This window comes from Protopterus annectens, chromosome 2.part2 (genome assembly GCF_019279795.1).
Source record: "Protopterus annectens isolate FY-2018-M chromosome 2.part2, PAN1.0, whole genome shotgun sequence".
NCBI classification, from domain to species: domain Eukaryota; kingdom Metazoa; phylum Chordata; order Ceratodontiformes; family Protopteridae; genus Protopterus; species Protopterus annectens.
In genome coordinates this window covers 157953410-157970632 of record NC_056730.1, presented here as the reverse complement: position 1 = coordinate 157970632, position 17223 = coordinate 157953410, and the positions used below count along the sequence as shown (strand labels likewise).

Here is a 17223-nt window from a genome sequence, read left to right as displayed (position 1 = left end):
CGGGGGGGGGGGGGGAGGGACGGTTGAAGACAAATGAAGTAGAACTACTCAGATGGAACGTTATGGTAAGTACATAACTTCTTTATCTGAAGTAGTTTACTTCATTTGGCCTTCAACCTGTGGGACAGAGTCGCCAGCTACTAAACTCTTGGGTGGCCCTCATGGAAGGATATTACGGAGCACCGCAGAACCAAATGATGCTCTCCTTCTGGAAGTCAAATCCAATTTGCAATGAGAAATAAATGTATGAGATGAGGACCAAGTAGCTGAAGAACAAATATCCAAAGAGACTCTAGACCAAAAGGCCGTAGATGTAGCCATGGACCTAGTGGAATGAGCTTTCACCTGATCCGGAGGAGGTGTCCTGTGTAAATAAAATTGTAACTGTCTATGAACATTGAGCAGATGGAGTTTGTATTCCATCTTGTTAGCAAAATTAGGAAAGAAAACTGGTAAACTGATGGTTTGATTGATATTAACTAAGTGATGCCACCTTGGGAAGAAAGGATGGATTGGTCCGAAGGGATGCCCTACCTTTGTGGAAAATCATATAAGGAACTTTAACGGACAAGGCCTGCAGTTCTGAAACCCTTTTTATAGAGGTAATAGCCACAAGAAATGCTGTTTTCCAAGATGAGAATTTTAGATCTGTGGTTGCAGCGGGTTCAAAAGGCAGAGTGACCAGAACTTGAAGAACCATAGTAAGGTCCCATGGGGGAACAGGATCCTTGACAGGGGGGCACAACAGAGGAGGCTAGAGAGGCAAAATTCTCAGCCACATGAAAATGAGAAATGGCAGCCAAATGAACCTCGACAGAAGAAGTACTAGCTCCGTGCTGAAAAATATCAGCTAGAAGATCAAGAATGGCAGAAACAGGAGCCGTGAAGGGGTCTAAACTCCTTTGAGAGGCCCAAAAAGAAAAACGTTTCCATTTACTGTGATAAACCTTCCTGGTAGAAGACTTATGAGTAGCCACCAAAACAGACCTAACTGAAGAGGATAATCCAGGAGTCCTAGCGATCATGGGCACTGGAGCAGCCAAGCTGTGAGCTTCAAACTGTCCAGGTGCAGACGAGGAACCCCCGATGAGTGTGAAACCAGATCCTGAATGGAATCCAAGATCCATGGCGGAACCAGAAGGTGAGAACAAAGGAAGGGAAACCATACCTGGTGAGGCCAAAAAGTACAGTTTTGTACCTACCATAAATGTAGATGTTCGAGGATCCACATTGCTGCAGTCCTAACTATTGGGTAGTCCGCTGTCCAGTCGGCCCGAATACCAAAGAGTCAGCATGACCAACATATCCTCAGTCTTTTCTTGCCCCAGATGTCAGAAGACCCTAAAAAGACAAGGCCCAATATACCTGCACCAAAAATATGTACAATATATACAAAAATATCAGCATATAACCTCACCTACACAACCACCCCTAAACACAGAGACTGCAGCAATGTGGATCCTAACATCTACATTTATGGTAGGTACAAAACTGTACTATGTTCTTCATTCCACATTGCTGCAGTCCTAACTATTGGGTAGAATCCCAAAGCAGAGGAAAGGGAGGCTGGCAAATCATAAAGAAGCAGGAGCTGACAACATGCCTTGCAAAATAGCTGTGGCAAAACCAGCCCTAGACTTAGAGTAGAGAGGAAGGTGATAATGCTTAGAGAAAGTATGCACTGAACTCCAAGTAGCTGCCTCCAATATATCCTTAGTTGCCACCCCTTAGAAATGCAAGTGGCAGCAGCCCTAGTGGAATGAGGCCTAATCCCAGCTGGAATCTCCTTGCCATGATGGGAATAACAAATGCAATGCAAAACCCAATCCACCTAGAAATAGTTTGTTTTGACACAGGCTTGCCCCTCAAAGCAAAGAAACAAACAACTGCTGAGACTGCCTAAAATCCTTAGTCCTGCTCAAATAATAACTGTGCACATCTAAAGTGTGCAAAATCTTTCCCCTTTATTTTGGGGGTCTGCATAAAAGTAGGTAAATGAATAGTTTGGTTTAAAGCCACACTAGAAACCACCTTAGGCATAAAGGAAGGATTAGTACGTAATGATACCCTATCCTTATGGAAAATCAAAAGGGCTCTACTGCCATAAGGGCCTGCAACTCAGACACCCTCCTTGCAGAAGTAATAGCCAACAGAAAAGCAGTCTTCCATGACAAGTATTTCAATTCAGCAGTAGCCCCAGGCTCAAAAGGTTGTAGAGTAAGTTTTTCCAACACAAAATTGAGATCCCAAGCAGGAGTAGGAGCTCGGGGTCTTATATTCTTTGCCTAAGAAACTGCTTGAACAAAGGATGCGAAAACAATGGTGGGTCACAATCATAGTGAGCTGAAATTGCTGCAGCATGAATCTTAATGGAAGAGAAGGACAAACCTTTGTCCAATAACTCAGTAAGATATTGAAGAGTCACACTCAAATTAGGCTCAGAAATCTCCAAATTCTTTGCTGTACTCCAAAATAAAAATCTCTTCCATTTTTCTCACTTTCCTTGTACTAGGTCTTCTAGCTTCCATAAACACATTTAAAACTTGTTGAGGAAGTTGAGACCTGCTGTGTTTCAACACAGAATATGCCAGGCTGTCAGATGAAGAGAGTGAAGCTTGACATTGAGCAGATGACCGTCCTTCTGAGATAACAGATGTGGAATCAAAGGTAAAGGCCATGGAGGCTTCCGTACCACACTCCTTAGTAGTGGGTACCAGTGTTGCCGAGGCCAATCTGGAGCTATTAAAATCATCCTTGGCTTGTCTTGTCTGACCTTTAAGAGCACCTTTGGAAGAAGAGGCAGAGGTGGAAAGGCATACACATGAAGATTTTTCCAACTGAAAGAAAGAGCATCCACTTTCCAAGCTGTGTGATGAAACCCTTTGTGCAAAACTTTGGCAGCTGGTGGTTTAGTGGAGAAGCGAACAGATCTATGTCTGGAGTTCCCCATGACACTGTCAATTTCTGAAATACATGAAGATCCAGTTTCCATTCGTGGGGATCCATGATTTGTCTGCTTAACACATCTGCTAAGGAGTTCTGTGCTCCCGCAGAAACCTTGCCTGAAGAGTTAGTTGCAAGCTGAGCGTCTCCCATAAAATCACTGCTTGCCTGCATAGAGGATAAGAATGTGTTCCCCCTTGTTTGTTGATGTACCACATGACAGTTGTGTTGTCTGTTAGAATCAACACCTGCCCTGGAAGAAGTAACTCCTTGAAAGCCATTAATGCAAACTGGACTGCTAACATCTCCTTCATGTTGATATGTAGATGCTGTAGTCTGGCAGGCCACTTGTCTTGTATCCACTTTCCATTTAGATGAGCTCCCCAAGCAATGTCCGAGGCATCTGTCGTTAAAATCTGACTCGCCTCTGGCGGGTCACAGAGAGTCCCTTGTTTAGGTGACATTCCTGAGCCCACCACATTCTTTTTGAAGGCAAGGTATTATTTGAATGACAGTGTCCAAATCCTGGCAGTGCTGTGTCCATACATTTTGAGATACCATTGCAGCTTCCTCATATGCAGTTTGGCATTGGGAAGCACCAGAGATGCCATGAACCCTAATGCTTGAAGGACTGTCCTTGCAGTCAGCAGGACTGATGAGATAGTTGATGGAAGTAAAGGGATAGACTCTTTTGTTTGTCCGGGGTTAAAAGGCCATCTGGCTGCTGTATTCAGTCTCACACCCAGAAAGCACATGTCTTGAGAGGGTACTAGACTGGACTTTATCACAGAATACCCTAGGCATCTTAGCACTGCTATAACATATTCCAGATGCTGTAGAAGGTCTTCCTTTTCTTGAGCCAGAATCAGGCAGTCGTCCAAGTAAGGATAGATTTGAATTCCTTTTAGCCTGAAGTAAGCTATCACTGGAGCCAGAACCTTTGTGAATACTCTGATAAGCCAAAGGGCAATGCAGAGAACTGATAATGAGAATTTCCAGCTCGATACTTCCTGCAACTTAGTCTTATAGGCACATGAAGGTAAGCTTCCTTGAGATCTAAAGTTACCATCCAGTGATCCTTGCCCAGCAGAAGTAAAAGCTGTTGTAACGTCAACATCTTGAACTTGGGAATGTCCAGGTAAGTGTTGAGGATAGATAAATCCAAAATTGGTCTCCACGTGTTCCCTTTTTTGGTACTAGAACAGGCGAAAATAAAAAAAAAATCCCCTGCCCTTGATGATGGCTGGACTGGCTGAATGGCCCTGGAGTAACAGAGAAATTTGCTTGTGAGCCTCTTTTTTTTTTGTGGAGGAGGAACGCCTGGCATGCCTTTGAAGGGGCAATGTATGGAAATAAAACCTGTAACCGGGTGAAATGATATCCAAAACCCATCTGTCTTGAGTAATTAAATCCCATAAACTTTCTTTGAAAAGAGACAGTCTTCCTCCCAAAGGAGCTGCCAGACGAGAATCTACTGGCAGCTGAAAAGGCAGTCATTGGGTCTGTTTCTAAAGGACTGACCCCCCCTCACCAGAAGTCTGAGCAGGTGGACTCCCTGTTCTAGGCCTAAAAGAACCTTGAGCTCTGCCCCTACCACGTCTAGACCTACCCCTAGACTGGGAATCATAAGCAGGATATGTCCATCCCCTAGTAGGCCAATTTCTACTAAACTTGGCTGCACCTGCAAAAATCTTTAACAGTTTGCATAGACTTAGCTTTATCCTCCATTTTCTTTAAACTGCCTCCACAGGCAACCAAACAACACATCAGACTGTAAAGGAGCATCCAAAATCCTTGTCTTAACATGCTCAGCTAAATTCTGATCCCTCAACCAGGCATGCCTGCGAAGAACAGAACTAGTGGCAGCCACCCGGCCTGTACAGCATCAAAACCACATTGCAAAGAATGCTTACCCACTTGTTCAGACACATGAACTAAATCCAGCAACTCTTTACACTCAATACCTTCCGCCAAAGCATCCACCTTAGATTTCAATTGTGCAAGGAGATAATTTTGATATTTTAGCATGTGAAACTGACAATTCAACGCCTCATGGCTAAAGTGGAAGAAGTATACACTTTCTTTCCCCATCTATCCAAAGCCCTTGCCTCTTTATCAGTGGGAACAGGGTTTTTAACCACAGAGGCCTTAACACCTTTAGGTCCCTGAGAAACAGTTTCCGGTCTGCCCTAGGACTCTGAAAAGATACTTATGAGCTTCAGGCACCCTATAGTACCTATCAGGTTTAACAGGAGCAGGAGGCAAAAGAATCAGGATTCAGGGAAGCCTCTGCAAAACATCTTCCACACATTCAACACAGGAGGTATAGCTAAGGGCCTATGCTGGGGTAAAAAAGAATTCCCTAAGCTTTCCTGGATCAGAGTAATCCTGGCCTTCCCATTTAAAGTGCTCCCTCATGGAATGCAGAGTCTCTGAAATGAGAAATCCTCAGGAGGAGGGAATCATCCACATCAGAATCAGAATAAGGAGGATACTCCTGCAAATCTTCCATGAAGACTCAGAAGCCTCTGAACACTGTTCAAAACTCTCAAACTCAGGTTCCACCCTAGGCCTCTTATCAGGAGGGGCATAGAACCTCTAATCATAGTAATCAAATCTTCTGCCATTTTAAGCATATGTTTCTTAGGCACAGAACCTGAAGTGCTAGGAGAAGCCCCAATGAAGCTAAACTTGGCCTACCTCTCAAAGAAGTTTTGGAAACAGAAGGAGAGGCTCTAACTACCTTGGGAAGAGGGAAGAACAGTTACCTGAGAAGCCCCTCAGCCTGGCCTACCTCCTGAGAAGGCACATCCTGTAACAGTAAAGTCTCTGCCTGAGACTCCAAAGAAACTCCTGGCAAAACCTCTGGCTCCACTGAGCCTTCTAAAGAACCGACGTCGGGACTGCGGTTCATCAACCCTAGGCTTCGCTGTTTTGTCCTTGCTTTTTTGGAAGCGCCGGAGCATCCGACGGCATTTTATAATGCTTCCCAAACACTAACCTGGCACAGTCTAACCTTCTCTTAATAGTGCTGTTAAACCCTAGCACAAGAGCGCATCCAACAACGCGTGCTCAGGCCCTAAACAAGGTATACACAAGGTATGGTAATCCCTATGAGGTATCTGTTTCCCACAAGAAATACAGTTATTCACTTTTTCTGACATCCGTTAAATACTGAGGCAAGAAAAACCAAAATGTTCTAACTTTGATTCGGGTGAAACTCGACTTCAGAAAATTTCAGAACGCCAACCTGCACTCGCAAAACTGCTTCTGCATCGGACCATGCGGCAAAAAGACTGAGGATATGTCATGCTGGCGTCAGTCTAATGCGCCTGACCGACGCCATATACTTTGGTATTCGGGCCGACTGGACAGCGGACTACCCAATAGTTAGGACTGCAGCAATGTGGAATGAAGAACATCAGGGCAATGAGGATCACTTTGCTCCCCAGTCAATGAGCTTTCTGTAGAAACCTCGGGATAAGAGGTACTGGGGGGGTAAGCATACAGAAGACCGGGAGGCCAAGCATGGACTAGAGCATCTCTGGGGGCTCCCCAGGCAGGGGGTTCAGAGCGAAAAACTCGCTGCACTTCACATTGGAAGGAGATGCTAAGAGATCACAGCAAGGCTGACCCCACTCCAGGAAGATCTACTCTGCTACTGAAAGATTCAGAGACCATTCGTAAGGCATCAGAATAATCCAACTTAATCTGTCCACTAGAATGTTGGACCATCCCGGAATGTGTTTTGCGATGAGAAAACGACCTGTGGAGATCACCCATTTCCACAATCTCACGGCCTCGCGACAAAGGGGGTAAGACCTGGTCCCTCCCTGTTTGTTAATATACCAGACCACTGACATGTTGTCTGACTGAATTGCAATGGTTCTCAGAGGAAGAAAGGCATGAAGGGCCTGCAACGCTAAAAGGACCACTCTCATTTCTTGGATGTTTATGTGCAAGCTGGTCTCTAAAGGGGACCACAGACCTTGGACTGTCCTGCCCAAACAATGCCCCCCCACCTGAGCTGGGAGGCGTCCGTGGTCACTGTGGCTTGGGAAGGGGCTGAAACAAAGGGTCGTCCCTACAAAATGTCCGAAGAACACATCCACCATATGAGGGACAACAGACAGGCTCGACTGAGTTGTATTGGATATGACAATGGAAGTTCCAACAGGGACCATTGTACAGCTGGTGTCCACTGTAGAATTCTCATATGTAACTGGGCACACGGGAGAAGCGTTATGGTCGCAGCCATTGAACTTAAGGCCCTCAACACTGATTCTGCCGATGGAAGATGAGAATGGTAGATTAGAGAGAGATGCATCCTCAGGTTTTGTACTCTCTCCGAAGTCAGAAAGATTTTGCACTGTAATGTATCTATCCTTGCCCCAATGTAGTCTATCACCTGGACAGGCTCTAGGAGTGATTTGGATGCAGTGACTGTGATTCCCAAATGCAGGGCAAGGACTAAGATATAATCCCTGGTTCGAGAGAGTAGACACCTGGTGGGAGCAGTGAGGAGCCAATCATCCAGGTACAGATAGACCTGAATCCCCTGAAGCCTCAGGTGAGCCGCTACCACCACCATCACTTTGAACACCCTGGGGGCTGTGGTGAGACCAAAAGGTAGGGCTCGAAATTGGTAATGATGGACTCCTAGCCATAAGCGGAGGAACCTCCTGGAGCTTCTGTGCATTTTTATGTGATAGTATGCATCCTGGAGGTCTAACGAGCACATCCAGTCGCTCTCTTGCAGGTAAAGCATGATGGTCTGTAGTGTGACCATCCGGAACTTTTGTTTGGCAACTGACAAGTTCAGGGTAGATAGGTCCAGAATGGGCCTTAAGTCCCCCATTTTTTTTAGCACCAAAAAGAACCTGGAGGAGAAGCCCGATCCGGACTGATCTGGGGGGACGGTTTCGATGGCTCTTTCTTCTAGCAGCTTGGAAATTTCCTGTGCTGCTGCCTCCCTTTGCGTGGGTGGTATGTCCGGGAGGTGTTTGGGAGATTTGGGAGGACCCACAAAGGGGATAGAGTATCCTCTGGATATGATCTGAAGCACCCAGCGGTCTGATGTTATGGACTCCCATGCTGCCAGGTGCAAGGACAGTTGTCCCCCAACTTCCTCCAGAGTACAACAGTCAGGCCACCCCCTCAGGGTTGCTGTCCGGGTCTGTCCGAGAAAGGTTCTCGACACCCAAACTTCCTCAGACCCCCTTTGCCACTGGACCGGCCTCCATTCTGTTCCCCTCTGCCTCTGGGGGAAGAAAGAGAGCCCTGAGTGTCCCGGGAATACTGTGAGTTCTGGAACCACATCTTTTGCCCTCTCTGATTCTGGGAAAAGGACCTTTGAGGGTTCGAGAAGCAGATCGACGGCAGACAGTGTCTTCCCGTCCTTCTCACTCTGGACTAAAGTCTCTTTGACGGTCTTACCAAAGAGAGCAGTGCTGTCATAAGGGGCATTGGCAAAGGATGCCTTGAAAGGTTCCGAAAATTGACAGTCTGAGCCAGGCGTTGCTCCTTATGGACACGCCGGACCCAGCTGCCCTAGCAGCTCCTTCAGTAGCATGTGAAAGGAGTCGCATGGACATGTTGTAGATTGCTTTCAAAGTGGCCATACATGCGGAGAACGAGTCCCTATCCTCCTGCGACATGGACCTAGGGGGAGACTCTGCCAGCTCCTTGACCAGGCTGCGTTTGAGTCTCGTGACGTAAGCCAGGTAGTTCAGTACCCTAATGGAAAAGGTAGCTGAAGTGTAAACCTGCTTCCCTAACCGGTCCAAAATTCCATGCCTCTTGGTCAGGAAGATGAACCGAGGAACTCTCCTAGGCTAATTCCTTCTTTGTGGCTAATGCTACCACCAAAGCGTCTACTGGGGAGCCCTTGTTCCATGCTGGCTTATCCAAAGATGGACTCAAGATCTTGTCAGGCCTTTTGGGAATTGGTTCCATGGTGTCCGGCTCCTTCCATGCCCGTGAGGTGACCAGGTCCACCAACGGATCTGCAGGAGGGGGACACCCAGGAAGTAGATGGGCCCGTGCCGAAAGCATCCAGGAACACGGACTCGTCAGAAGGTTTGGGGGCAGACCAACCTTCCCACTGGCGAAGGAATGCCATGATGTCTCCAAAGGAGACACCCTTCGGGATGTGACCTAGGGGAACCTTCTCCATTATCCAAATCCGTACCATCGGTGAGGGACTCGGGGGAGTCCAAGTGCCTCCTCTTACAATATGCTTGTGAGGCACATCTCTGGTGGGGCTCTCTGGGGGGGAACTCACAAGCCACTTGTTCCTCAGGGGGAACTGTCTGGGAATCCTCAAGCACGGGCTGTACCCTCTGGTAAAACGATGGGATTCGTAGAAAAAGCCAAGGGGGTCGGGGCAGAGTCCGAGGGGATAGTCAGGGGTCTCGATCCAGTGGAGAGAACCCTTTCTACCACGTTGAATGCTGAAGGAGAACGAACCTCCTGTGGAACCAGTAAGGAAGCCAGTTTCCCCAGATCCGATGAGAGAATCTTAGCCGGGCCCGAAGTCGACGGAGCTCCGAGGGAGGGAACTTGACTCGACAAAGGTGGAGCCGATGAAAAAAGTTCCACTCCCTCGGATCAGACACTCAAGCTCCAGCTCCTAGAGTGGCTCGGATCCGAGCTGGGCGGATCCGACATGCTCCAAGCAGCTGTCGGCATCGAGGAAGCAGGTACCGTCGGCACCAACCCCCTGACTAAAGCCATCCTCGGATCCAAGTACTCCGAACCCGGTAGACGGATCAGAGAAGGAGAAATCGGTTGAAAAAAAGGAAGCAAGCTTCCCCCTCCTGAGGGAGAGGGAGCTGGCAAGACCTCCATCTGGATCTGAGTAGGAATGAACATCCTCATCATTTTATCCATGTCTACTTCCGATAAGGCTCGAGTGGACCTCGACGAGGCCACGGACTTTGACCTTGCGGGTCTGGATACCGAAGCCCTAGATGCCTCTTCCGGCTCTGGGAAAACCTCGGAGATCAGAGCAGAGGGGAGTCACGGATCCTATGGGACTTAACAGGTGAAGGGAGGTCCGGGGATCTCTTACATTTCTCCATTCTAGATTTTGGGTCTCTTGCCTTCTCTCTGTCCCTTTTCCTCTCCGCTTCCGCAGGCTTTGAAATGGGAGGTTGAGTCCCAGCCTGGGAAGGAGGAGAAGCAAGGGCAAGAGTAGAAGGAGAGGCAGCCACAGCAGCCACTGTGACCGAAGCCACAGACGAGCCAACCGCCTCAGAAGTGGGAAGAAGGCCTTTCAGGGCCAACTTAGCCTTCCTGTCCTTGATTGCGCGCGGGTTAAAACCTGCCCATATCGAGCAGTCTGTACTAAGATGGGCCACGCCCAAGCACATTATACAAAGAGTGTGTCCATCTGCTGGGGACAACTTATGGCCAAACTCAGTGCACCTTTTAAACACTGGCTTATCAACCATTATACAAGGGGGAAAACAAGTACAAAAAGTATTATTTTCCCACTGAAAAAACACTCACCACACTCACACACAGAACACACTGAGGGGGGAGGAGAAGCAAATACACTCACTAACTAAAACTAAGCTAAACAACACTAAAGTTTGAACACACAATGCACCAAGCAAGGGGAGGAAAAGGGGACCTACACTATCACTATCCTGTAGTTATTAGAGAAAAAAGGCTTTCTAAAAGCTTTAATACCCACTTACTACTCGGAGCTCTGGAAATCACAATGCTTCAGCTAGCCATGGCAAAAGAGGTCTGGGGGTTGGAAGGCAGTGGAGGTGTATTATGGGTAAGGGCAGGAACTTGGAGCACAGAGCAGATGCTAGTAAGATTGCCGGCTCAGATCCGATACGGATCCGGTATCCCACAGGTTGAAGACCAAATGAAGTAAACTACTTCAGATCTGTAATTCAAAGTGGAAAGGAATGATGTTGAAACAGGAGGGAAGCTCAAGACACAAGGAGAGACTGTGAGTTTGGATGCAGGCCTTCAAGGCGAGTAACAATAATCATACAGAATATTATATCCATAAAGTAGCAGAAAGTATTCTAAGAACTAAGCCAACATAGCAATGGAGAAAGGAGATTATGGCAATAGGAAAGACTGCAATTAGGGATATAGCCATCAGGCAAGAGGGGCTGGAATTTATTAGACAAAACTGGCAAAGGAACCAAGGTACTGAAATCAAATAACTAGAGAGGAAAAGGTAATAGAATGAGAAGAGGCCAAGAATTTATTTGGACTGCAGGTTAGAGATTGTCTTTCCTATCAAGGATTGATATCAGAGTATAGGCAAAGAGAAAGAAATAGGGGGTCCTAAACAAAAGACCAGCACTGGTAGAGTTTTTAGTAGAATCTAGAACAGAAACTGCCATTAAAAAGGAATAATTAGTAGAGCATACAAAATATTGCATGACAACTATAAGAATCAGAGAAGGTTAGAAAGGATTGGGAAGAGAGACTGGATAAGCGATTCACAAAGAAACAATGGGAGGATATATGTATGTCTAAAGGTGCGACAGGGAAGAAAGAGGTACATTTGAATATATAAAAAACACAATTCCAGCACTGCACCAGCAATTTTTATTTCAAAAGCGATCTGGTACCTCAGCAATTCGCCTTCATGGATCACAATTGCTTCTGATTTAGAGCAAATACATATGCGTATGCGCACACAAATTGATTCACAGCTGTTCATAATTAATTCATCAGCAAAATACAAACATTTAAAGTAATAAATGCATATAATAAATATATAGAAGTAAATACAATACTATGAAAAAACACAAACAAAAGTAATAAATGTATAAATAAATACATGAATTAACACACACACACACATTATATATATATATATATATATATATATATATATATATACACACACACACACACACACACACCTTTTACATATACACATATATGCCAGGCATAAATGTACTATGAAGTAATATCAGTGTATAAAGAAGACATACCATTTGAAAAGTCCTTCTTTAACTGTTCTAAAAAGACTATTTTCTAGTTAAACAGAATATGTATAGTACTGTTCTTTAAACAAAGTGTAGGTAGATGTAAGATAATTTCATGAGTCCCTACATGGTACTTTAACTCTATGCTATTATGGTGGTACTTGACCGATATATTGAAAGTTTCATGTTGTTACTACCCTTGACAATTTTCTGAAATTGTTAGTATTTGACAAAATCAACCCATATGAAAGATTAGGAATGCATATACAGCTTTGATAAGATCAGCTGAGATAAATTTGAGGCAAATCTCAAAATATAAAGTTGAAGCTAAGAGTAGTAGATAGACAATACTTCAGAATTTACGAGACATGCAACTCTGCATCAGTAATATGACAATGGCATACTGGAGGTGCAAAGATGCAAATGATCAGTTAAAAGCAGATAGTGAAGGCAAAGCTGACTTAATTTAGACAGAAAAACTGATTTGTATATATGTATTCATCTTTAGCCTGCAGTATTAATTAATTAAACTTCATGCGGACTTTCCCATAGAAAATATGTAATTAGGCAGCAGAGAAATGAAAAAAAAAGTTACAGACATGTCTAAAGTTTAGATGCAACCTTGCTACTCAGACAAATTGTATTCCAGGCAAGAAATGTCTAGTTAAACTTTGCAGATGGAATGCATAAAACAAAAAACAAATAAGAGATCATCTTTAAACAGCGGTGCTGGACTGGCTTCGTTTGCAGAGCGTAACATCACCCAAATTCCAAATGAAAGCATCCTGCTCATCTGCCATATACACAATCAGGAGTATGACTATAAACAACACCACATTCATTTATCACTAAAGATAACTGTAGAACATAATTATATGGCATAGGGTGGAACCAGTAAATCAAACCTGTGACGCATCACAAACCAACAGATGTGAAATAAGTCTACAAAACAAAGCAAGAACAACTCTGCCTGAAGCTTGCCAATCTTCTATGACAATAACACAGTGTGGGTTGACATATTTATATAAACAAAGCAGCAGGACAATGAAGTTCATAACTTCGTAAGTGCACAAAACTATCCAAAATATGAAAAAAGTTAAAACAACACACCAAACTACCATACAATAAAATCTAAACCATAAATTAAAAATCTATCTAACTCACTAACTGTAAATGTTACAACTGTTTGGGGTGCATACCTGTTATCTGATGGGAGAAGTGATAAAAGTCCTAGAGCTGACAGTTTTCTTCTTTCTGGTTGGGTAATGTTGTCCATTCGGTCTACCCACATTTCAATTACATTACCAAGAAGCTGGTCTACCTGCAAGTAAAGAATTATTGGCTTTATTCTTTCTAATTACTGTATTGTAACAATGGAAACTTTACACAAATCCCTATTTAAAACTTTAACAGCTAAGCTAAGTAATTAATAATTAATAATTAATTAAGTAATTAACCTATCTTACCATTCACATTTAAACCTTTCAGAACACACCACTGTCTAAATCTGCAGCAACTTAACTGGCTTGAACTATCTAACATGTTACTTCTTTCCCAACTCACATTTGTTCATAGAGCATTTTACCAACCTCACAACACACCTATACTCTCTAACCTCTTCATCCCCTACTCTAATCTAAACTCCCTCCGTTCATCTAGCAAACTGCTAGTTACCTTAGCCAAATCTAAAAACCTAGCAGGTGATTCCCTTTTTTCAAATACCATTGGAAAACACTGGAATCAACTTCCTTCTGAACTTACTTCTATTGCTTCCACTGTTTTGTTTAAACAAAAACTCAGAAGTTACCTTAAAAGCCACTGGATGTGTCCCTGCTCTAATCCTGACTAAAATAATTTCCATCTATTAATCTCGTTTCTCTCCCTACTTGTCTGTTCCTTCTGCCTCCACCCTTACCTTTCTTTTTTCTACCTTTACAGACTGCTCCTCGTCATCGTTCATCTTTATGGCCCTAAATCTCTCTCTAACTACCTTATGTCTATTTATATCTGCTCTCACTCTATTGTTGCTTCTCTTTCTCTAATCTTATACTTCCTCCTTGGTATTAAAATATGTTAGAATGTTCAACATTGTGTTACTTAGATTCGCTAGAAAGTTAAGTGCTGTTCTTTCGGTTAACTTATTACATTTCCTTTTACATGTTCTTTCACTTGTTTTTTCCTGTTTTTAGATATAGGTAATAATGTGTATTATGTCATTTGTCCTCATGATGTATCTCCTTTTGTCTATATGTGGAGCTTTTCTCCCCGGGCCTCTGCTGAAAATGGAAATATATCCAGTTGGACTAGCCCAGTCAACAAATGTAAAATAAATAAATAAATAAATTTACTGCAGCAGTAACAATGTTGATGCCATTACAACATACTCGTGTCTGCATTCTGAACTCCTACACAGACTGAAATGAGGTATTGGAAGTACAAGATGGTAAATGTTATGAAAGCTGTATTTCAAGTTGGGACTTCTAAGGATCTCACCCATTCCATGGCAAACAGGAATAAAGCTCCAACTATGATCCAAACATCCTATGATTGATTACTGGCCTAGGCACTGCAATAACTTACAGTCAGAGATGGAAAAGTGATGAGGAAATACCTGCTCACCTCTCTCAGTTGGAAAGGCTAGGAGCAAATGACAGGTTTGCACATAGACACAGTTACAGAATCAAACTGAAGATCACACAATGCACAGAGGTATTTGCTGCAAGGGAGGGCAGGGACATGGAACACTGCATCTTTCATGGAAGTGAGTGACATCAGTCAGCTTACCCTGCTGAATGCCATCCCTTGGACATCCATGTGCATGCACAAAGGGAAAACATACGGCCATACAAGAAAAGAACTGACCCTCCCATGCAGACAGTGGCACCAGTCCTAGAGCTTGATTCTTCCCTGATAGAAAGAATGACTCAATGGAAAATCAAAGTGAAGTCTGATAAGTACACTACAGTGGTGATTGTCCCTTGGAGACCTTAAAGCAACTGTGGACACTATTACATGGAGTGGTAATCACTGTCTAATTCACCTGGCACAAGGGATACTAAAATGCCTCATTATAAGTGCAGCACTGCCTAACGTTAAGTCTGATTAGTCATGGAGAATGGCTCCTTAAGCCAATAAAACATCTACTTTTATGCATCTTTCAGACAGCTTTAGTTGTGTTGCAAACAAAAATTACAGACCTGCCTGAAAATACATCCCAGAACTGATACAAGCAATCAAGCAATCTGAATAATTCTATCCCCCACCTTTTTAAAGAATGGCTAGGGAGACTGTGGAATTGGTTGTACACTTCTTAATGCCAAACAAGATGACTTCTGCTGTTAATGTATTGAACTGAATACAGTTTTATTTTTGAGTTAGATTTCTAAGAAGAAAAAATATAAAACTAAAACCTGAGCGACTTTCTAGATTCTCTAACTTCATGAAATATTGAGTAGCTGGAAAAAAGAAGTTATGTACTTATCATAACGTTCTATGTGAGATGTTATTCTCGCCTTCATTATTACTGATGGGTTCGGAGCCGATTCGGCCAAATAGCAAAGCTCGAGGTCTCAAACAGCTCGAAGCCAAAGTCCTATCCCACAATGCACCACTACATTCTCCAGATCTTGTTTGCTGCCAACTAGTGTAGAAACCTATTCCAAATTTCAAGTAAATCATAAAATCCAGGGAGAAAGGACACCCTCCAGGAAAACCAAAACCGGCGTGGAAACTCTCGTGCTTCCAGACATAGGTAGGAGGGAGGGTCATAATAATAAAGGTGAGAATAACAACTCACATGGAACATTATGGTAAGTACATAGCTTCTTAATGTGAAGTTGTTTAATCTTGCCTTCATTCTTACTGATGGGTAGCGTCCCCAGCACCACAATCTTGGGTGGCTCACGGGAGTACCTGTTTCAGGACAGCAGACACAAATGAAGCTCTGTCCCTAGAGGCCTTATCCACTTTGTAATGAGATATTAAGGTATGTGGATTTGACCAGGTGGTAGCTGCACAAATAGAATCTATAGGTAACCTGGTCAAGAAGGCTGCAGAAGTAGACACCGCCATTGTAGAATGAGCCTTGACCTTATTATGTAATGCAATACCTGCTTCACTGTAGATGAATGAGATACAATCAGAGAGCCATTTCGAAAAGGTAGTTTTGGAAACAGGTGCACCTTTTCTTGAATCTGAGAAGGAGACAAACAGCTGATCAGCCCTTCTGAGATCTTTTGTTCTGTCCAAATAAAAGCGAAGTTGTCGATGCACGTCAAGTTTGTGAAGCACATACTCCAACTGGCTTGAATGTTTGGTAAAGAAAACAGGTAACTCAATCGCCTGATTCAGAGTAAATTCCGAACATACTTTGGGTAGAAACGATGGATTCGTCCTGAGGGAAACCCTATGTTTATAAAATATTAGATAAGGTGGCTTAATAGAAAAGGCTTGCAACTCCGAAATTTTGTGTGCTGATGTAATGGCCACCAAGAAAATGGTCTTCCAAGAAAGATACTTCAACTCACAAGAAGAGGCAGGTCCAAAGGGCGGAAGAATAATTTTGGATAAGATTAGATTTAAGTTCCAGGGAGTAGTTGGAGATCTGATCGGTGGTTTTAAGTGCATCGCACCCTTCAAAAAGGCCTTAGCCAGCTTATGAGACATGATACCATTTTCAGATGCACCTAAATGAAAATTAGAAATAGCAGTGAGTTGGACTCGAATGGTCACTGCTGCAGCCCTTTCATTGAGCAGTTTCGTTAGGAATTCCAGTATATCTGATATAGTCTCCTGGAAAGGGTCAATGTTATTCTGCTGTGCTCAGATGGAAAACCTTTTGCATTTACTGAGGTAAAGTTTCCTAGTCGAAGATTTGTGAGACAATAGGATACCTCACGCTTCTTCAGATAACTTCTGGAACCTGGCTATTCTGGGAACTGCAGCAGCCAAGCTGTCAGTTTGATGAACTGAAGAGAGGGATGAAAAGCTCCTGACGAGTGGGTCAACAGATCCGGCACTGGGTCCAGGATCCAAGGCTCCTCCAGTAGATGAGGCATCAGAAAGGGGAACCAAATTTGACAAGGCCAATATGGGGCAATTAAGATTTATTTATTTTTATTTTATTTTACATTTGTTGACCGGGCTAGTCTAGCTGGAGATATTATTTTTTCAGTAGAGGCCGAGGGAGAAAACTCCCTTTACTTATATAATAATAATATAATAAAAAAAGATAATAAGCAATGCCACATCCATAGGAAGGAAAAAAATTAAAATTTTAAAAAAAAACCAAAAATAAAAATGTGGAAGATAA

The 17223-nt window shown here is 43.6% G+C and overlaps 1 protein-coding gene across 1 annotated transcript in view; it reads right to left on the bottom strand.

The window, feature by feature from the left end:
* IPO11 (importin 11) overlaps nt 1-17223 on the bottom strand; it is a gene marked incomplete in the record, with an annotated part of 3749854 nt that overhangs the window by 1369246 nt on the left and 2363385 nt on the right. The window contains 1 exon segment of the mRNA XM_044063824.1: nt 13112-13233. Coding sequence (XP_043919759.1) covers nt 13112-13233 — 122 coding nt within the window.